Consider the following 22503-nt stretch of genomic DNA (forward strand, 5'->3'; position numbering starts at 1 on the left):
TCTTAAAAAATACCAGAAGCAAGTACGTCCTAAAAAGCTGGAGCTCAAGCATTGGGTCAGCCACCAAACCACCTGTTCTTATGCCCTTATTGTTTAAATTAGACACATAGATGGATAAATGTTATTGTTTAGAGTGTTTGCTCAGTGGATCTCAAAGACAAGAAACTGGAACATTAGTAAAGATGACAAGTTTTGGTGACAATACATAAGTTTAAAAATCTAAGATACTAATGTTGAATGGTTGACTTTTCTTTTTAACAAGTTGAGTTCCAGCTATATTGACTGACAACATTAAACTTAGAACTTGACTGACAAAAAGTGGCATAACTTCTCTAACATATTCCAGAAAGGTGTAAAACTCACAACCTTATAGCAGGCAATGTTGGGTTTTATAGTTCAACAGATCTAGAAAGAGACAGGTCAGGGAAGGCTGTCCTAAAGTTTGGTCCTTAACAACCAGAGCAGTTACGTTTTATCATGCATCTTTTGCATTGGCCTTTTCCCCCCATCACAACTACTCTCAGCAACATATACACCATTCATTGGCACTTATGTTTGGTTTAGGGGGAAACAGCATTAACCTTGAAAAATCCTGTCAAAGTGGCTCTGAAAATACCCTTAAAATAGTTGTGGGTTTTTCGGGCTCTTTGGCCATGTTCTGAAGATAGTTCTTCCTAATGTTTCGCCAGTCCTCTGAAGATGCCGGCCACAGAGACTGGCAAAACGTTAGGAAGAACAACCTTCAGAACACGGCCAAAGAGCCCGAAAAACCCACAACAACCATTAGATCCTGGCCATGAAAGCCTTCGCGAATACACTCTTAAAATAATTTACCTTTTAAACTTAACCATGCAATGTTACTCATAACACCAAAACTTCTAAAAAGTAACAACACTTTAAACTCATTACTTCTGAAATATAAGCCTCCTCATTAGCAAAATCAATAACTCATTATAGGCAACTACATTATTTTAACTAATTATTCCAAATCTCTGGGGATTATTAATTATTTCTGACTATTCAACCACATAATATAGTCGTTACTGACTGCAACCTCCCTGGATTCAAAATCTTACCAAAGGCAACTATTTGATTGCTGTGTTAAAGAAAAAAAAAACATAAAACCTATTAGCCAAAACCATACTGGTGTTTGTGTAAGGTTTGTGTAACCTGTCACAGCTGATTGCAGCTAATTCAGAAGGTGCTTGAGTGCACCTTGTCTGCATCCCTGGTCACACATCCAATTGTGCAATTCAAATACACGCTTGCACCTTGTCAATTAGCCACAATTAACCACTACAGCTTACACCAGCCTTATGTGAACACTAACAGGATTCCAGTCATATAAATCTATAGCTGGGTATAAAATGTCTATTTTTATAAAACTATAAGCAAACTATAAACATAGCTATATGTGCTGCTAGGATATAAACCGCATGAGTTTGTTTTCCAGGTCATTTGTAAACTTTAAATGCTTTATATGCACATAAAGCTTCCCCAACATGACACCAACCAACTATTTTCAATGATGTCCACCATCCCTGACCTCTGTGGCTGGAGTTTGTGGAAGCTGCCATACCAAACATCTGGACAGTGCCACAATTCCAAATAAATGTGTTTTGGACCCACACATTTAACCCCTTGGCATGTACAGGAACCACATAATTTTGATTATATCAACAACCCGGACGCTTTCATGGGCACATTTCAATTTTATGTCTCTAATGGATTTTGTTTTTATGTTAAAGAAAAAGACAGAAGAAACTGCAGAAAAAGAGGAATGGTAACAAATGGAAGACAGCAGTATCTAAATTATTTGTAAATGTTCCATGTTTGCAGCCTGGTAACGTCACAAGAAAGTTTCATCTGCAAACACCTTTCATTACAATTTAATACCACTGAAGAAAATTGTGCATCGTCTGCTTTCGGTTTGGCAGTACGTAGTGACATTCAGAAAGAATGCATTGAATATATCCGCTTACAACAGCTGTGAACATGGCCTATAAAGGCAATTAAAACAGGTTGCTCTCCGTACCCTAACCATAATTCCAAATCAACTACATTGTAGACTAAAACGTTTTACCATTAGAAGTAAAAATGTTTTAATGTTGAGTTTCTCTAATTAATTTGCAGAGTGGGCTGTGAATTTCACTAAATATTGAATTCTGCTACTCATTTCATTGTACGTTCAATTCCCAGTTTTCTATCATATACTCCAAAGCCCTTTTTCTCAGCATCTACCTACATGCTGCTTTTTGAGCCCTCTAAACTACCGACCCTCCCTCCAATGGACATGGTCTACGTCTTCTTAATTAGGAAAATAAACATCTCAGAAGCTGGGGTCAAACCGTATCACATCATGACACATGGTGTTGTTTTAAGCTTTGTAGGTGACCCAATAATATAGTCTTGCTCAGCGAAAATTAAATAAATAATAATCCAAATCAAATGAGACCCACACCACTTTGTGTGCATGATACGTTTGTTCGTTTTCCTATTTAGGATATTTTATTATTATTCACAAAAAGTATCACAAAACCAGTTTTAAAGAAAAATATATCTATAGAATATCTTCAATACAAATTGTGCTGGAGAGATGTGCCTATTAAAATAATTGATTCTAGGAATCGCCGTCTTTCACAAGGTGGGCTACAAAAAGACAGGCCAAAGTCTGGTGGCATCCAGAGAACCGCTCTTGAACCAGCAAGGCATTGTTGCAGGACAGTCAAATATACACAATTTAATAAAGTTAAATATACACTCTTCGGGATGCTAGATTGCTGAGGTTCTTCCCTTTCCCCTTTGGCACAGTGCATTTGGTCTTCTTTTCAATTTTAGGGTTCCTTCATGGGGAAGCCGTCTTGTCCTCACCGTCTTTAACTCCCCACTCACACCATTCATATGTAAATGCATGTATGTTATGTGTGCAGAAACACCTTCTCACATATATGCAGCTCCCTGGTTTTCCCATGCATGAAAATCCTGGGTCAGGATGCTGTCGGGCCACACAACCGTGTTGTGTTCACTGCTTCTTTCAACTCATTCTCTGGTTTGCCAGCAACCATGAAGGGCCAAGTCTGTAGCCAGGGAGAAGAAAGAAGGAAGAAAGGGGAAAAAGAAAGGATGGGCAAAGAGAAAGAGGTGGGAAAAGAGAGAGAGAGAGAAAGAAAGAAAAATCAGTACTCTGAATGGTGTAGCACTTCAGCTGTGATAAACAAAGCCAACTGCCAGGAGTTCATAGACTACCCAGGTGTTCTTTCTAAACAATATGTAGAAGTGCTTTCGGCCAGACTGTCTCGCTACCGAGAGCAGTCAGCTAGGTTTTTAAGATGGCTCCACCAAATTATATGGAGTTTTCATGCGGTCCCATAATGTTTTGCCCACTGAGGCATTTTTACCCATTGAGTGCCTGCTCTCTCTCTCTCTCTCTCTCTCTCTCTCTCTATTTCATCATAAATCTCCTTGGAGTGACAGGTCAAACTTTATTCATCCTAGATACCAACAAATCCAACATTTCATAGAAATGATGTTTTCCTAAATCATATAACTAACACTACAGACAAAGGCATCTTGTAGCGGACAGATAAAAACCAAACAGCTCCCCTCTTTATTGCTGGATAACGTCAAGACACGGCTCCCCTTCACTGCAGTGTTGTTTTGAAAATGATAACAGCACTATCTATTTCTAAAAGTGTTTTGGACTCAGAGATTTCATTTCTTTTCTGCTCTATGCTTTGGCTTTGACTCCTCAAAAGGTTCTTTTGAGGTCAACACCATTTTTGATGAGTAGAGTGAATGCGTCATTTTATAACTGAATATTTTTTTACATCTCTCATTTTTCTAAGAATGAAAGCAACTGATTTACGGTCGAGCTTTTAAAATGTACAAAATATGTACATTTGATTTAAAAATATATCTAGCCAACTTTTTGTTCTAAACCAATTATTGCTACTTATCTGTTAGTACTGTCATTACTGGCAACTGTTACTGTTGCAATTGTAATATTAGTGTCTTATAAATATGACATATAAAAACCGTATGTACAATTGTACACCAACAATGAGAATCCGCACAGTCCAGCCCTAAAGGATGGGTCACTAAATGATGCATCCATTAGAATATATTTTGAACACAACGTTTTTGATTTCTATGATTAGGGTTGCAAACTAATTTAGTAAATCAACAGCACAGTATTAATTTAACTAATATGAAACATCATTATTCCAACTAATATTAACACAATTCATTTATACAAGTAATATCCTTATAAGGATTGTAGTTACTTATAAGAACACATAATAACCACAAAGACAACGGCCCCACCCTAGTGAACAGTGACCTGTTCTTCTCGTTTCCCTGGAGTTCTACTTTTTCGTGGAAAATAAATAATGTAATTTCCTACCCTCCATTTAAAATAGAGTCTAGGTCTTTTAAAACCTGGACGGAGTTTAATTCACTGGGGCACATAGATTCGATTTTGTCTTTTAAAAGCGACATAATTTTGTCTTTTAAAAGCGACAGTGACGCGAATTTTTTTCTCTGTTTGCTCTCTCGTCTGGAACCTGGAGGCGTCACAGGCTGTCCACATAACAGTAAGCGAGTATTTTTGTTTTATTACTGCCCGCATTTCGAATCTCGTTCTGTGCTCCCGATGGCGAAACAGTCGAAACCGCTGCTCTCTTGTTTCTCTCGCTTTCTGTCCGCGCCCCCCCCCCCAATTGCAAGCAACTGTAGCCCGAACCATAAAACAGCGAATTAGAACAGGAGAAACGTCAAAACGCGCGGCGCGAAGCTCTCAATTGCGCAAACGGATTCCAGTCACCGAACATACTAAGAGAGGACCAGCCGGATGCGAACTTTTTACAACCGTTCTCATTTTGTTTCTACGCCTGAAACTTCTTTTTTTTGGGGGGGGGGGGCTAAATCTGTTCTGCAGCTGAAACTTCCAGCCACCGAAACCTCCCGTGCCAGGGCGGTCAAAGCCAAGGGCCCGATCCCGACGCTCGGCTCCCGCCGTCTCTTCCGCCGCCGACCTGGGAGTGGGCGCCAGCGCATCCCACGAGGCTTCCCTTCCGAGGCAGACCTCTCTCCGTGGGGTCTCCCTGGGGCACAGACTTGTGCCAAGCGGGCAACGGCAGCTCCCTCTGGTCCAGGCTTCCGAGGAGACAGAGGACACCCGATCCAGGCCACGTTCGCTTCCTGACTGAGTAACGGGACAGGACGGACTTGAAGTTCCAAATACTGGCTGACCTTCGCCCACCCTTTAACACCAGGCTGGATTTCGTCCCTAGAAGATAGGCGCTATTATACTGTATATACTCGAGGGGACTAAAAGCGAATTAGTCCCACCTCGCCTTCCTGTAACCACACAAGAAACATCCAACTAAGTTTGATTTTTTAAAAAAATGTTATTTGCTTCCACTCGTACAAAGGAAGGAAGGCAGACGTCGACACAAAAGTAGCGGTTTTCATTCCGAGCAAAGGAAAGCCATCGTTCTGCATCCTCAGGGCGGGATTCGGCTGAGCGCGTGTCTCTCCCGTGGCCTCTTTCCCCCTCGGCCAAGGGGGCGTCGAAGGATCCTGGAGACCCAACCCGAGCTTCTGACTAGCCCGTTGGGCTTCTCGTTTCCTTCGACGGCACCAGTTGTTATCTAAAGACGCCGGATTCCCCGCCGTCTACTGAGGCTACAAACCGGACTAACAAGCAACCGACACGAGGTACTCTCTCTCCCCCTCCCTATCCGACGCCCTGCCCCAGACGGCAGCATCAAAAGAAGAGGTGACGGGGGGGGATGACCCCTCCTCCAGCGGTGACCCCCAAACTTCGCCTTGGTCTCTGCCTCCCCCCCCCCCCGCGCGCCCGTCGAGGGCTCCTGGGTCCGCGTTCCCTTCCTCCTTGCCTGGATCTTTCTCTTCCCTCCCCGCCGTCCCCCCCCCCCGGTGCCGCCATCCCTCCGGGCGTCACCGTCCGTCCTGCCCGCTCCCCGGCGCCTTACCAGGTTGACGGGGTGGATGTAGCCGTTCTCGTACTTGTCGCTGGCCAGGATCTGCCTCAGGTGGGCGATGTAGCTGGAGGCCAGGCGGAGGGTGTCCAGCTTGGAGAGCTTGGTGTCCGGCGGCACCCAGGGCAAGGTGGTCTTGAGGCGGGAGAAGGCTTTGCTCAGCACCCGCATGCGGGCCCTCTCGCGGGCGTTGGCCGCGTTGCGCTGGACCTGCTTGCCCTCGGGGCCCGGCGCGCCGCCCAGCGGGCCGCTCTTCTTGGGCGCCTTCTTCCGCGGCCCGCCCGCCAAGGGGGCCGCCCGGCCGCCGCCTCGGCCCTTGCGCCCGGGGGAGCCGCGCTCCGCACCTCCCGAGCCCTCCCCGTCGGGGCTCGGGTGGGACGCGCCGCGCAGGGGAGGAAGCAAGCCCGGGGATAAGCAGCGATCCATCTTCAGGCCGCCGCCGTCGCCGCCGCCGTCACATTCCAGCATCTCCACCTCGGGAAAGTCTTCGGCATCGCTCAGGGAGCCCGTGGACATGGCCCGGGAGCGCGCCCGAAGGGGGGGCAAGCAGAGACCTTAGGGAGGGGGGGTGAGGGAGAGGGGGGAGTGGCGAGATGCGGGCGATCCCGCCGCCGCCGCCGCCACCACCACCACCCGGGTGTCTCCTCTGGATGCGGCCGGGCTGCCGTCGGAGGGCGAGCGGGAAGGCGCGCCGCACTTTGGGGCGAGCAGGACTCTCGGGTCATTTATCTGCGCGCCCGGCTTGGCGGGGGCAGGCAGGGAGGCGGTCCCGGGGAGGGGTTTCCCGCAGGCCGGACCGGGCTCCGTGGTGCTCGCACCCGCGTTCACCCCCGGTGGGCGGGGTAGGGAAGAGACCGGAGGGACGGCGGCTCGCTTCCAAAGCGGAGCGCAACTTGGAGCGGGGCGCCCGCCGCCTGCTCACCGTTCCGTTCCTCTGCTGGGCTCGCCGGACTAGCTTGCCCAACTCGGTCCGGAGGTGGGCCTTCTATACAGGTGAGGCCCTGAGCTGTCGGGTCCTCCTCCCCTCGACGAATACAAGAGACGGCTCCCGTGTCAGGTATCTCTGTGGGAAAACTCTGCCTGGTGTTGCCAGAGGTCACTTGATTGGACTGCGACTCCCAGAACTGGAGTCCCCTGCCACCTAGGCAGCAAGGTCAGTGACCGGGTGGGAAACGATTGACATTTGCAGCATCTGGGAAAAGTTTGAAAAAACACTGGTTTTGGACTACATCTGCCAGAATCCCCGTGCCAGCAGGAGGAGGGCTGGCACGGGGATTCTGGGATGAGTCCAAGTAGCACTTCACTTGCATTATCTCACTAATTACAGCAGCTTTGTAATAGATCATTCAGCATTCCTGGATAGCTAGGCAGTGAAGGCCAGGCAGGAAGAAGAGCCTAAATTCAGGACGTAACTGACATCGCCCCTCCTGGATGAAGATTGCATATATGGATCTTACTGCTAAGCACGTGTGAGGTTCTTCCCCTGAAACCCATTGAAGTTAACTCTTCTACAACACATTTAAGGGTGGGCAGGGTATAGAGTGCAAGGAGACACTTCCTCCATATATGGAGCACTGAGTCATTGCAGAATATCTTATCAACCAAATTAAGAATCTCCTTGGGAGGCCTTTCACAAGTGTCTGGATAAACAACTGTTGAGAGTGGCTTTAACAGTAAGGATGATTAGGGGGTCACCATTGAAATTACAAAAAGCATGTCACTAGAAGAGGGAATTCCTTGACCGCTTCAAACATCAGATTGCTTTGACTCCCCCCCCCAATAGATTGCAAATTAGCTTCCTTTGTGATTGGTCTTCAGGAGATAAATATGGACTTCCTTTGCAAGTCTTATTTCTCAGCTCTTTTGGAACCAAGTTTCCCTGTTTGTGCCAGCCAGCTTCAATGAGTATAGCTGCCTTCAGTGCAGAGAAAATCATGATGTATATGTTGGAAAAATAGCAATCTTGCATGCACTAACACTGGGTATTAGTAGGAGGATGGTTTAAAGTGATCGTTCTTTGCCATTAATTTGACTTGTAAAGTTTTCCTGCCTCAGGAATTTTGAGACAAACCCCTTCTTCTCACTTCTTGGCTTCTTTTGTCTTATTGATTGCCTTCTCTTCTTCCTCTGTCTGTGCTCTGAGATGTAGGCATGGGGTTTCTCTCCAAGTCTAGAGACTCAATTTTACCCTTTTTTCTCCAGCTGTAACTACAATACCACAACTACATTTTTTCTACTTCAAAATGTTTCTTAGAGTGACTTTTAATTCAGAAAGAGTTAGTGTTCAGCCAGAAAGGGTTTGGTGAGACAGGGCTGATCTGTCCATGTTTCTGTGTTTTTCTACTCTAACCAAAAGAACAACCAAATTCCTGGAAACCTTTTAACTTAAATCCCCAGGAGTATGTGCCTGCCCTAATTATTATAAGTCGAGAAGTCTCACAGAGGAAAAAAGAGGTCAGCTATGACTCACCACTAATATTTTTCAATATATACAGGGGTTCAAATTCAAACTAAGACCTAAACACCCAAGAATTCTGGTTCTAAACATAATCTACCAGATTTCTTTCTTCAGTTTGCCAGTTATTGGGTTCCTTCCATCTTAAATGTGATGGCATTTGTAAATGATGATCAATTGTTACTGAAGACAACCTGGAATGAAATACAAACATTTCAATTTCTTGAAACAGGCGGTCTCATAACTCATGGCTGTCCCCTGTTATATGCAGAGTTATACTGCTTCTGAACTTAGATGGTTACTTTTTTTGAACAGTCACTCCCAGAATCCTCTGGGCAACATGGACAAGGCAGTAGTTCAAAAAAATTCCAAGCTCAGCTCTGCTCAAGAAAGTCCCACTGTCATCTCTGTAGACATCGTATCTTCTGCGATGTGGTAGAAGCTCAGAAATAGCATTATGATAAGTTAGGAATATGGATTCTGTTATTCTGGTATGTCATAGTGCTTTACTAGAATCCTTCAGCTAATCGTTCCTGCCCAGTTTCACACTGGTTCAGTTGGGGTATTTCAGACTGCACCCCACATGTATGACAGTCTGTTTCCTTCACTTCCACATGTGGTAAGGTAATTCTGCCCTCTTTGGGCGCCCTCCTGCTCATTCTGCTGAGGGGACATCGGATTTCTACCCCAAATTTTTGCCCTGATGGATCCACTTCACTTGCACTTCTATCAATTTGCTAAGCCCTTATTTTAGCTCGCTGTACAAAAGCAGTGGAATTTGTTTGCTTCCGAGTCAGTGGGACTACTCCAGTAAGAGTGTTGGCCACCCTGGCTGTAGCCTGCAGGAAGGTTATGGGAAAAATATTCAACAGATTCACTGGGCTACTGAGTGAACCTGTGTAGGATCAGGCTATATGTTTGAGTCTGGAAGGCTTGCCTTCTTTGCATGCATTTTCCCAAGGAAGGGAAGTTTGAAACACAGAAGCTTGCTAGCTTGAGTCATGTTTAAGACATATAGTTGAGAGCCAAGGGGTCTGGATTCTGTTCACTTCTACTATGGACTTCCTGTCTGACCTTTGGCAAGTCACGTTAACCTCTCAGGGTTTGAGTCACCCCATCTGTGAAATGGGAATGATAGATAATACAGTTTCATTTATTCACAGCTGTGGTGTGGATATAATTCATCAATGCTTTGCTTAAAAAAAACACTACATCTCTTCTCTTGGATGTGGCTGATGAACCATGGTAGAATATATATTTTGAATTGTGTCTTGTTTTACTTTCAACAGCAATGTAAACAATTTCTTTTTCTCCTCTCCTGAAATTTTCTTTTAAAATTATTTATATTAAAAGATGGTATAACAGGTTGGCTTTAATCAGAGACACATCAAATAATAGTTCTCTTCTAATATTTACTAGATGTATTATTCTACATATCCACTTCTTTTATATACATGGAAATATAGATAATCCTCTACAGAGATGTGCAGAATCTAGTCCTGGGGGGGGGGTGCATTTTAATCGACACTGAGGGGCCAATACACTCCAGTGCAACCAATCAGAGATCCTCAAATTCTCTCCTCCTCCATGGTACAGGTCAAGGAGAATTTCAGGCATTATTAGGTGTGGGAAGAGAAGAACTCATTACCATATGTCAGTGGTCTCTCCCTTTTGTGTCTTACCCAGCCACCCCTTCTTCATGCATCATCTTCAGGCAAGTGTCTTAAGATCACATCACACATTAAGGCAAAGGCACATCTCCTCCTCTTCCTGGAGCATCCCTCTCTAGACCCACAAATATTTTAGAGCTACCTGCCTGAGAAATCATACATGAAAACAAAGCTGTGCATATTCCCAATTAACCAATCAGAAAACAAAAGTAGGCTAATTATCATAATGAGGGCAATAGCTAGCGTGGGATCACATTAACAGGCAATTTTGTCCTTTTCAGGGTGCTCTGCTTATGATGACGTGTTAATGGGATCAAGTAATTTGGCACATAAACAGGATTTTGGACTATGTTTTACTTGAATGTTATCAGCTGGACTGTGCAGAACTGGTTGCTGAGAATGACTTCATGTCATTAAGCATTTTCTGTCACTTTGTGGGAGAGTCAACTGAAAACTGGCAATTTTATCGATTTTCCAAAGTTTAAAGAATCTTTAGCTCCTGACAATATTTGGGGATAATCCAGTCCTTCAGATTTCTCAACTGAGTTTTAAAACTTACGGATTCTAGCTCCACAAGAATGAGGCTTTTCTTAAGTCCCAGAATATAAGTGATCTAAAATAATATTTTATCTATCAAAAAGCCTTAAATAATCATGCAGTGTTTCCTAATTCACGTATCTATCACTATCCTAAAATCCTGGGGAGAAACCTGGAGGAGAAATATTCATTGTAATTACAATATTCAAAATATCTGATTTAGGAGAACTAGGACTGCAAGTGCCGAAGGAGGCTTTGGCACCAAGCCTGGTAATGACAGAGACTCCTCAACCAGGATATCCAAAGATAACAAATATTTTACCAGAATTCTCTGAGGAAATAAGCTCCTTTAGACTCTCTAATTCTTAGGCCTGACTCTATGTAAAAACACAACATGGGATCTGAGGAAGAGAGGATAGGGTGTCACATTATAGCTGAACAAGAATGCAGCCATAATGTGCAACCGAGCAAATCAACATTCTGCAAGGCAGTTCTAAAAATGGGGGAAGACCAAACAAAAATGTGTAATTTTGAAACTGGGCTTTGGATCAGCACCTACATTTGGCACATACGTAGCAGATAGTCTTCTCTTGCTCTGTGGCAAATGTTGTGAAGTTTGGGCAAAGGGTTTCTCAAGTTATGATTTTTTAAACATAAAACTGCCCCCGTGCAGAAACGTGACCCCAAATTGTGTCCCTTGAAAGAAAATTGTTGATCCTGAAACAGTTACCCTGACAACTGCTTTGTGTTTTGATGAGAAGTGATTAACTGATGAGAAAAGTAGTCAGCTTCTGAGATTTCCGCTTGCTTGGTATCTCTTAGTGAATGGTAGTGAGCACAAAAGGGGAATCTTGTAAGCCATTGGTTCCCACCCTTGGATAACACAGGTGTTCTTGCACTGTAGCTGGCCAGCACAGCTAGAGGTGAAAGCTTCTGGGAGTTGCAGTGCAAGAATACCTGAGTTACCCAAGCTTGGGCACCACTCTTGTAGACCATCTTTATTTCTGAAATTGATGTTGTCAATATTCAGGCTACCCTTTGCTATGTAAAGTTAGGCATCCTTTTTTTCTGCTGGCAATGCAGGCACAATATTATGCAGCAATATCAGGCCATTTCCTGGTATTTTAAATTGTGGATACAGAAGTACAATATTCCACATTCATAAACTGGAGGGTTTTTTTTTTTTTTTGAAGAATCTAACTACAAATCAGAGTACTGTAGTACTCCATTAAGTATTTCCACTTTTCAGGGGCAGAGCTGAAGATCTATGAGGTATTAAACATCTCAGCTGATATTCTGAAATGAGCTAAACCACCGAGCTGTCCAGCAGTGGAAATTGTCCACACAAAGCTTGATAGCATAATGCAATTCCAGCACAGTACTACCTGACTCATTATATAACCCTGTTGTGCTCTAGTGTTTGTTGTTAGGATAAGAGTGCCCTGATTAATTAATTAAGCAGCTAAAGATGACTTTAGGGGACGTGGTGGCGCTGTGGGTTAAACTACAGAAGCCTCTGTGCTGCAAGGTCAGAAGACCAAGCAGTCATAAGATCGAATCCACACGATGGAGTGAGCTCCCTTCGCTTGTCCCAGCTCCTGCCAACCTTGCAGTTCGAAAGCATGCAAATGCGAGTAGATAAATAGGCACCACCACAGTGGGAAGGTAACGGCATTCCATGTCTAGTCATGCTGGCCACGTGACCACGGAAACTGTCAATGGACAAACGCCGGCTCTACGGCTTGAAGATGGGGATGAGCACCACGCCCTAGAGTCAGACACAACTGGACTAAATGTCAAGGGGAACCTTTACCTTTACCTATGTCCACTCCCTGGAGGAAAGCTCCCCCATTTCTCTAACTGCTGTAACCTTTTAACTGAGTAATGGAGTAATGGAGTGGGACTGTGACTACTCAAGTATAGCAGAATTAACATCCCCCACAGGACTACCCCTTCCTGTTGTTTGTCTTATGGACAGCTTTTCTTCAAGACCAAAGATGGGTAGAGGATAGCTGACTCAGTGCAGAAAAAGACAAGGCTGTAAATCAGCGTATATAGGCATTATGTGTTGGATGATCAAGCAATCTAGATGCAAATTTCAAAGGGGAAGGGCCTGCAACACAAACTAATTTGTTTGCTTGTTTGTTTGCATACTGACCAAAACTCTCTTATTGGTCAGTATGTAAACAAACAAGCAAACAAGTTAGTTTGTGTTGCAGGCCCTTCCCCTTTGAAATGTACATCTAGATTGCTTGATCATCCAACACCCCTTCTCAATCTAGTATGCTGATGGGACTTGTTGAAATTTAGCATACTAGATTGAGAAGGGGTGTTGGATGATCAAGCAATCTAGATGCAAATTTCAAAGGGGAAGGGCCTGCAACACAAACTAACTTGTTTGCTTGTTTGTTTACATGCTGACCAATTAGAGAGTTTTGTTGTTCCCGGGTAGGGAGGCTCCACCCCTGTTTCCGGCCCTCCTGGCCATGAGGTGTTTGAACCACCATTGTTGGTCAGCATTCCTGCACACGCTTTTCACCTGGAAAGATGTAAGACTCCATGCCGGCCCACTGAGCCTGGAGACCCCTCCAGCCATGTGGGGCCAGAACAGAAGGACATTGTATTTGCTGTTTTTATTCCTGTATCTACCTGAAACCTTCTAAATGCTTATCTTCGTGAGTAGAATATAGATTTCTTTCTTTTATACAAAATAAGGCCTCCTGAGTGTTATTTCTTAAATGCTAGTGTTTGGTGAGGGGCGGGTACAAAAGGGAACTTCTAGCTAAATTCTGGCTGAACCGGCTGGCACTTCTGCTGTGCATTTGTACTGGAATTCAGTACAGTACCAAACTCTCAACATTATGAAGCAGCCTGTCCCTGACTGATGTCTACTCACACCTTTTTGGGTCTCTTTACATGTTGGTAGGATTGCTCTATTTTGATTTGGTTCCAGCATGCATGATCACTGGGACTGAACCACCCAGATGGTTTACCAATTTTGAGAAATAGAAAGCTTCCTTCCCTCTTCTCTGAGGAATGGAAGAGAGAGGAAGTTTTCAATTTCTTTTTAATTGTTGCTAATGCATTATTGATGCTTTGAAAGCGCTTTTCAATGCACTGTGTGTGGATGCAAGGATTGGTCCAAGTGACATTCCCTGTTTAGAAAGATCTGCACTGGTCCAGTCCAGGGTAACTGGGCCTTCTACTCTCACCCTCACTCCCTGAGTATTTGCGTCCAAAACATGAAGCACTGTATCAGTTAGCAACTATTAAAAAGAAAGGGAAATCTTCCTCTTCATAGGTAAGTGGGAAGGAAGCTTTCCATTCTTTGAGATCATTAAATTGTTGGATGATCAAGCAATCTAGATGCAAATTTCAAAGGGGAAGGGCCGGCATGGAGTCTTACATCTTTCCAGGTGAAAGGCGTGTGCAGGAATGAAAGGGCTAACAACGGAGGTCAAACACCTCATGGCCAGGAGGGCCGGAAACAGGGGTGGAGCCTCCCTACCTGGGAACAACAAACTCCCTCTAATTGGTCAGTATGTAAACAAACAAGCAAACAAGTTAGTTTGTGTTGCAGGCCCGTGGGGCCAGAACAGAAGAACATTGTATTTGCTGTTTTTATTCCTGTATCTACCTGAAACCTTCTAAATGCTTATCTTCGTGAGTAGAATATAGATTTCTTTCTTTTATACAAAATAAGGCCTCCTGAGTGTTATTCTTAAGTGCTAGTGTTTGGTCAGGGGCGGGTACAAAGGGGAACTTCTAGCTAATTCTGCCTGAACCGGCTGGCACTTCTGCTGTGCATTTGTACTGGAATTCAGTACAGTACCAAACTCTCAACATAAATGGCCTAAGCAAAGCACTGAGGAGGAGACAAGAGGGGGCTTATGCTTTTGTTCCCCCCCTAAACTAGATATTGCTAAATAGTGTTGCCTGAGGTGCAATGTGGTGAATGCAAGGATTGGACCAAATGACATACTAATCTCAAAGTGACCTGTTTAACAGGATCTAGACCAAAGCAGGCTGGGATAAATGGGCTGTCTAGTTGCACCATCACTCCCTGAAATTTTGGGTCCAAAACCTGGAATGAGGCAGGAGTGCTAATGATGTCACCAGAGAGGTTCCTGTAATGTCACAGAAGCAGGTCCATTGGTAAAGCAGGCAAGTTTTAGGGAAAAGCTAACGCAACACATGCAAACACCATCACACTGAGCTAGTGAACCCTGGCTATTTCCAGCATAGAATGAATGGGGACAGGTGCTTAGACTTTAAAGCTATACCTCACACAAGAATCTGACTTTTCTCTCTCCAGCACTGTTCACTGTGAGATTTACTTACCACCTGGAGGAGCATAGTGGTTCCCTGACACTTTACATTGTGCCTCGAAACCTGAAAACCAAAACTTCCATATTTGAGGTTCATTCACCTTTGGGTTGGATGTTGCTCTTTTTGCTGTATAAGAGAGCTGGGCAGACTCATGGCACCTGCTTTGTCCATTTCAGTAATACAATTGAGGGCATGTAGTATCACAGAACAATTGAGAAGCAGAAAATCATATCAATTTACTGCGAAGAGATCTACGTACCATTGGATTATGACACACCTTCTGTCTACCTGTCATGTAAAGTAAAGACATGAAGATTCTCTTGGAAAGCCAATAACACTGACAAGGGGTGCCATATATGGCATCTCAAACCTCACTGATGATTAAGGCAATTGTTGGTTGTGTGAATCCATATTGGTTAGCTGGATATGAAGTGATGCTATGGAGTGGCCCCTTCCCAGTAAGCAAAAAATACACACATTCGGAGGGGTGATGAATACATGCTGATAGGGAATCTAGATGGGTCTTGAATTCTTCAGAGGACTCAGTTCCATGTAGATCTAAGGAGTGATTCAAAGCCTACTTGATACTGGGAGAAATACTCTTGCTTGATATTGGTTCTTCTTACTAGTGAATGACAAAAACAACCTTACCATCCTATTTATATGTTTCTTTCAGCTACAGAAATGAACAAAACTGAACAACTTGCCACTGAAGTGCAAGCTAGCAGCTTCCCCCATGCCCAATAAGCTAACTATAATAATAGTACGTCAGTAGCCATTGTGCTTCCTTTGGGAATTCAGTGCCCTTACTTTCAAGTTATGCTAACTGAGGCCTGTTTGTGTTTTCACTGTGCTGTTAACTAAACAAGTTGTCAGCATTTCAGGCTTAATTAATTATTAGAGCTTGTTACTTTAGACATCCCTTCTTCCAGACCCCCCAAATTACTAGTCATCAGTTTCAAGATTTATGATCTTCTTTGTTTTATGTGCTTGATTGTTGTTTGTGCAGGTGGACCCCTAAAATGGCCATCTTCCACAGCGAAGATTTATTGGTTCAACTGATTGATGCTATAAACATGTCCAAGAAGGGTCTCCTAGCTTGAAAATGATACAAATATCAAGTTGAAGTTGGTTGTGTCATTCAACACAAATGACTCAAATGCAGAGTGCTTGAAACAGAGACATCTAGTAAGAAACTTTGTTGACTTTATTGGAAAGCAAGAAAATGGATCCACTGAGACTTCACTGCATGTGAATTTTGAGCTTTCTTTCTTTATGTGCATCAGAGAACTGCACAATCTCAAACCATGGACACTTCTGAAACACAGGCTAAACCAAAACCAAACCAAAATATAACCAATATAACCAGACTGTTCTTGACCAGACGTGGGCCACGTCAATAGTGCTATTTTGCTCATCAGCACATTTACAATACAATGCTTCTGGTAGTGAAGGATTGGCCAGCTGCACGTCGTTGTCCAGGGGATACTGAAATAAACACAAGACTCGAGATCAAATGATGAAATTAGCAAAGGAGGTCCCCTTATTCAACAAACAAGCAAAAGGAGAGCAAGAGAACCGATAAGCCCAAGTTCACAGACCAAGCAACCCTAAGAGAGTGGGAAAAGGACAAGCCATGGTCAAGGGACCATCCAAATAAACATCATGCCAGAAAGGAAGATTGGGGTGGGGTGGATTTCCCATTCCCCACCTCTTTTTTGCCGTCTACTTTTTTTCTATCTTCATGTTTTCCCCACCACTGATTCTGAAGGCTTTAGATCCCTAGCAGTAGTTTTAGTATTGGTCTGAGCAAGCATATCAGGCAAGAGACAAATGCTATGGCACCTTAAAAACTGTTGTATTTTAGTTCCTCAGAAGAAGTGGGCTGTGCCCATGAAAGCTCACATTAAAATAGAATAGCCTTTAAGGTACCACATTGTGTGTGTGTGTGTGTGTGTGTGTGTGTGCGCGCGCGTGCGTGTGCGTGACTTCTGTCTTGTTTTGTTTCTTGCCTGGCATGATTTAGATCCACGAGAATCGTAAGCCACCTTGATCCAAAATTGCACCATTCACCTGATTCATTGAATGCTGCAGCTTTTGTGAATTTCATCTATGGTGTCTGCTGCATTACTTAAGGATTTGAAGCATTGGATGGGTTATTTACAGCTTTCCCTGTCTCTCTGTGTGTATATATGTGTATACACACACACTTTGCTTCCCAAAGGCAAAGCATATTAGAGAAAAGTTACATAACCAACACAAAGACCATGATGGAGGGAGTAAGAGTTCTTTGTCTTGCTCTCAGGATTTAAAATTCTTCATTAAAAACAAGATTTTGGAGAGTAATCTTTAGATCTGTATTTTTCTTATTCTGCCTTCGTACGTAGATAGCAGCTGTCTTGCCACCTGAGGATGCAGACACTATTTTTCTGCCCTATTCATTTCTCTATATGATATATAAGGTCTTACAGATGGGGAGGCAACTACTATACTCTGTTTCCTTATAACTAGTAATGTACCCAAGGCATGAATACATGGTTTGTGGGGTATGTACAGTGATGTCCAATACAAGGAGAAGACTTAAGAACTTATTTACTTCGTATAGAGATGCCAAGTACAAGCGGATGTTCAGTAGAGTGAGAAAGGTTTAAAGATGTCCTGTACTGGAAGAATGGCATGGATCCACTCTGAAGCACAGTATGATAGTTGGAGAAGAGGAGACATTCAGTGTCCCTTGAGTTTTAGTCTGCAGAGTATTTAGAGTGATGTAGAATCCAGCCTTAGTGATAAAAATGCATCAAATATTTATAAAATGTTCTGCTATGGACGTAAAATGTTGCAATTCCTTCTTTCGATGCTCCAAATAACTATAAGAGGGGAGAAAACACCCCAGTATTTCATGACAACATAACCAAAAGATTAAAGTGTTTTCATTTTGAATCTCTCTTTACATGCTGTTTCTATGTTGGCTAATCCTTTACATTTTTGTGGTTTAAGAACATGATGAAACTGGTTGATAAGAAATAATTTTCTGGATTTGCTTTCCAGTAATGAGGCTTGGATATAGTTCTGAAAGACAGTTCCAGCTGCCTAAAAATACAGAAATATCCCAACTCCTATATTTTAAAGTAGTTGAGCCTTCTTTTTGAGCAGAGCTCAGTAAAGCTATGCTTTGAACTATGATTTCCCAGACCCTTCAGCCATGATGACTGTGTTGGCTGAGGAATTCTGGGAGAGTAATCCTTAAAAAAGTAACTTTTCCTAGGTCCCCTATTGGGAAACAGCTCTAATTCAACCATGAACTATCACTAAAAATGCCAACAACAGAAGAACAGTTCTGCAAAATTAGACCACATCGAGCCATCTGGTTCAGGATACTGTTTCCCGCAATGGGATGTGTCTGTGGAAGATCTGCAGGCAGGGCTTGAGCCAGTGTTTATGCATGGTATGGGTGTCCTGTTCAAGCTAAGCAGTCTTTGATCTGATGAATGTTTGGATGAGAGACTACTTGTAGAATCCCAGGGACACTATTTCAGGTTTTGTGACAGAACGAAGCTGAGACACAAGTGAACCAAATGCATATGTATTGGAGGACCTGTGTAGCTGTCCTGAATAGCCTTTGGTACACATCACTTCTATTGATCTGCCTTGTTCCCTTTTAGAACCATATAAGCTAGTGGACAATTCCAGAACTTGTGGCACTGAATTCTGAAAATTATGACTATGGGAAGACCTACTGCTTTTTGTTTATGTTGAATCTAGTACTAGTCAATTTATTTAATTCTTACATTCTAGTAATAGTAAACAGCGTTCCGTGTCTAAGTCGCACTGGCCATGTGACCACGGAAAATGCTGGCTCTATGGCTTGAAGAGCGGGATGAGCGCTGCCCCCTAGAGTCGGACACGACTGGACAAAATTGTCAAGGGGAACCTTTACCTTTACCTTTACCTTAGTAATAGGTAGAGATTTTCTTTGTTCCATTATTGTTTATCTGGCCCTTGCTGCCTTGTGTTCCACCTGAAACTTTCTAAATTGTTATTTAACAATCATCATTACCCCAACATGTCATTGCTATGTGCCATCAAGTAACTTCCAATTTATGGTGATCTTAGTAGAGTTTTCTAAGGGATGTGGTGGCGCTGCGGGCTAAACCGCTGCTGGGTCAGAAGACCAGCAGTTGTAAGATCGAATCCACGCAACGGAGTGAGCTCCTGTCACTTGTCCCAGCTCCTCACCAACCTAGCAGTTTGAAAGCACGCAAATGTAAGTAGATAAATAGGTACCACCACAGTGGGAAGGTAACGGCATTCCATGTCTAGTCATGCTGGCCACCTGACAACGGAAACTGTCTTCAAACGCTGGCTCTATGGCTTGGAAACGGGGATGAGCACCACCCCCTAGAGTTGGACATGATTGACTAAATGTCAAGGGGAACCTTTACCTTTGCCTTTAGTAGAGTTTTCAAAGTATGCAAGATGTTCAAGGAATGGTTGGTTGATCATTGCCATCCACTCCTGTGATTTTCAACAGTCAAGCAGGGATTTGAACCTAGGTCTAGTGATCACTGGTGTGACACTGGGTCCATTACATCACTTGTGACATAACATCTGTGAAATTATATGAGGATGTTGTAGTTTTCCATGTCAAAAAAAAACTGGTGAAAATTGTAATGAGAAAGGAATGCATGTTGTTTCCTAGGATGATAAAAATCACAGAAAGTCACAGGACAGCAGTGAGCATGTTTTATTTTGTGACCAATCAGGGCAGTGACCCTGTGGTGAAGCAGATGACAACTAAATTAGGATCATTTGTATCAGTGGAACTTGTGGAGGAGTTGACTCACCAAATCCCTATTGATTCAGTAGGCTTACTCTAATACAATTTACTATGTTAAGCAACAAGACCTTGACTGATATGTGGTAATAAGGAAAACAGTCTACAATTAAATTCAGTGGACTGCAGTACACTCACATTATGGTGGCTTTTTGGGAGCAAAGTTGTAATAAACAATACACTGAACTGCATTTTCGAAGGCTTTCATGGCCAGGATCCAGTGGTTGTTGTAGGTTTTCCAAGCTGTTTGTCCGTGTTATTAAGGTTTTTCTTCCTAACATTTCACCAATCTCTGTGCACAGACAGAATTCTGTCTCCTGTCCTCTGAAGATGCCGGTCACAGAGGCTGGTGAAATGTTAGGAAGAAAAACCTTAAGAACATGGCCAAACAGCCCAAAATCCCTACAAGAATGAATACACTGAACTGCTGGTATGTTGATAAAACACTGCACAAAAGAACCTTAGTGCAATTGTATGCATAGAAGGAACCAGACAGTGGATTAATGCAAATGTAAACCGCCCTTAGAAGATACTCAGTGGATGAAATCCTGTTTCTTAGCACAAACCAAACAATAACTTTTGGTCTTTCCTTCACTGCAAACACACCATCCCTCCTCTGATATTTAGGGGCATGTACACACACTGGCTTGCTGCATACATGCATGTGCCCCAAGAATTGCAGCAGAGATGTGTTGTTTACCAGGGAGGAATGGAGTGAAAGTTATGATTTGATTTATGCTGAGCTACAGGATTTGGGCCATTGAAATCAATGAGATCTCATATAGTTGTGCTAATTGAAGAGTCACTGATGTTAGTGTTTGCTGTAAATGTGACTTAACACTGGATCCAACCTGTTATTCATCTCTGCCTGTTGTGGGTTTGAAGTCTTTTTTAAAATGCATACACATATGTGGTTATTGTATGAGATGTAGATGCAAATGACACGAAAGAACATAAAGCTGATTCTGTATGCACAGGGCTCATTTATTCATGTAACTGAAAATACAAAGTTCAACAGAGTTTACCTGATGGATGACCCTGGCGTTTCAACCATACACCATTCTGTCCAAATTCTTGTCTCTATGCAGTGTGGATGATCAGTAATTTCAAAAGCCAGGGAGAACCCCGGGTGAGGAGAATTTCAGGAGTGTCCCTAAGTGAATGACTGTAGGTTATCTATTGTACACATTTAGTTTTATGTCTGGATCTTTAAGCAAATATTAGTTTGCCATGCTTTTAAAAACTCAATAACCATGTGCATATCTGCAGTAATAAACTACTGCTCCACACATTAGTTAATCTTAGAACTTCAGAGCTACAATTAAATCCTTGTGTTTTTCAATTGAATGAGATGAAATGATTCCAGAATGCCAGGGCTGGTGACATTGTAGCACAAATTTCTCCATATACTTTGGCTCTCTAGGAAGGAAAAGAAAGTGCTACTTACAATTTCCTATAATCTTTCTATTTGGATAACATTGGAGTCTCAAGAGAATACTTGATTTACACAGCAGGCCTTCCCAACAGATAATTCCTGACGATTTTTTCCTACCCTATAGCTCTCCTATCTTGTTTAATAATTTTTTTTCTTTTTCTTTTTGTTAAGTAATATGGTTATATGTATTTTATTGTTTTATTCTCATGTTGTTAGCCGCCTAGAGTGGTCCTCACACGACCAGATAGGCGGGATATAAATAAAATAAAATAAATAAATAAATAAATAATTGTATTTCTCCTGAAAAACCACTCTTTTTCAGAGTTTTGCCTCTTACACAACAGGTTGGATCCAGAATTTGAAACTCACTGAGAAATAATTACTTAGTGTAACTCTACCACATACAGTAAAATTACTTACATTTACTTACGATTGTTGTTGCTGTGTTCATATATGTGTGTTGTAAGCAGGGATGGAGTTTTCCTTGTTGCAATGAATAGAAAAACATGAAAACGCCTCTTTCTCTTTCATGTTTTTTCATTGATTATTGAAAGAAAACTTTGAAATACGGTCCATTTAAACAAATATTTCATTTAAACGAAAGAGGGGGACACAAATATTTCATGGCCTTTGGTATTCCCTTCTTTCATTTGACCTGGGAAATATTAAGTCTGTGTATCCCAGAAATCAGGAGGTGGTTACTGAAAGAATGTAAGAAGAAGAACAAAGGTGTGTTTCCCCTGCTCACTTTTCTTTCTGAAAAAGGAGTTAATGGGGATAGCTCGACCATGTTCTCCCACCCTGTCCCAGCAGTGGGATGCAGAAATGTTGTTGTTCTCCATAGAAACACTTCTTAATAAAAGCACTGAAGGAATTGTTGCAACCTTAGCTACAGAAGTAGAGACCATCAAGTTGAGCTTCTTCGTTCCATCCCTGCCTATCTTTCCTGGCAACTGCTGCTCAGGGCCTCACTCTCTCTTTCCTGATCTTGAAAGGGAACAGGGTGGCTGAGGCCACTTTCTTCCTGGGTGGATTCAGAATGCAGAGAATGAACTAATCCCCAGCATGTGAGGCAGCAGCTCAGTTTCTGCCATCATTGGTTGTGCTCTAGATCAGTGGTTCTTAACCTTGGGTTACTCAGGTGTTTTTGGACTGCAACTCCCAGAAGACTTCACCACCAGCTGTGCTGGCTGGGGTTTCTGGGAGTTGCAGTTCAAAAACACCTGAGTAACCCAAGGTTA

At 42.9% G+C, this 22503-nt stretch overlaps 1 protein-coding gene and 1 long non-coding RNA gene across 2 annotated transcripts; one reads left to right on the top strand and one right to left on the bottom strand.

Annotated features, from left to right (window-relative positions):
- Window positions 1-2477: 2477 nt before the first annotated feature.
- TCF21 (transcription factor 21) lies at window positions 2478-6518 on the bottom strand. The gene is made up of 2 exons (XM_072996468.2): window positions 5997-6518; window positions 2478-3077 (listed from the first exon to the last, which is right to left on the bottom strand). The coding sequence occupies exons 1-2, from the start codon at window positions 6516-6518 to the stop codon at window positions 2988-2990; spliced, it is 612 nt and encodes a 203-aa protein (XP_072852569.2). The 3' UTR covers window positions 2478-2987.
- A 499-nt stretch (window positions 6519-7017) lies between these two features.
- Window positions 7018-20797, top strand: LOC140706415 (uncharacterized). The gene is made up of 2 exons (XR_012086060.2): window positions 7018-7155; window positions 16003-20797. It is a non-coding gene; the product is annotated as an uncharacterized LOC140706415 (long non-coding RNA).
- Window positions 20798-22503: the final 1706 nt, after the last annotated feature.

Source organism: Pogona vitticeps, chromosome 1, assembly GCF_051106095.1.
Source record: "Pogona vitticeps strain Pit_001003342236 chromosome 1, PviZW2.1, whole genome shotgun sequence".
NCBI lineage: Eukaryota > Metazoa > Chordata > Lepidosauria > Squamata > Agamidae > Pogona > Pogona vitticeps.

Bases quoted from the DNA above. Each gene is read 5' to 3' on its own strand.
- TCF21 (XM_072996468.2), bottom strand. From the start codon at position 6,518: ATGTCCACGGGCTCCCTGAGCGATGCCGAAGACTTTCCCGAGGTGGAG. The intron at 3,078-5,996 runs GTAAGGCGCCGG...CCCTGGCTACAG, and splicing joins ACATCCACCCCGTCAACCTG to ACTTGGCCCTTCATGGTTGC.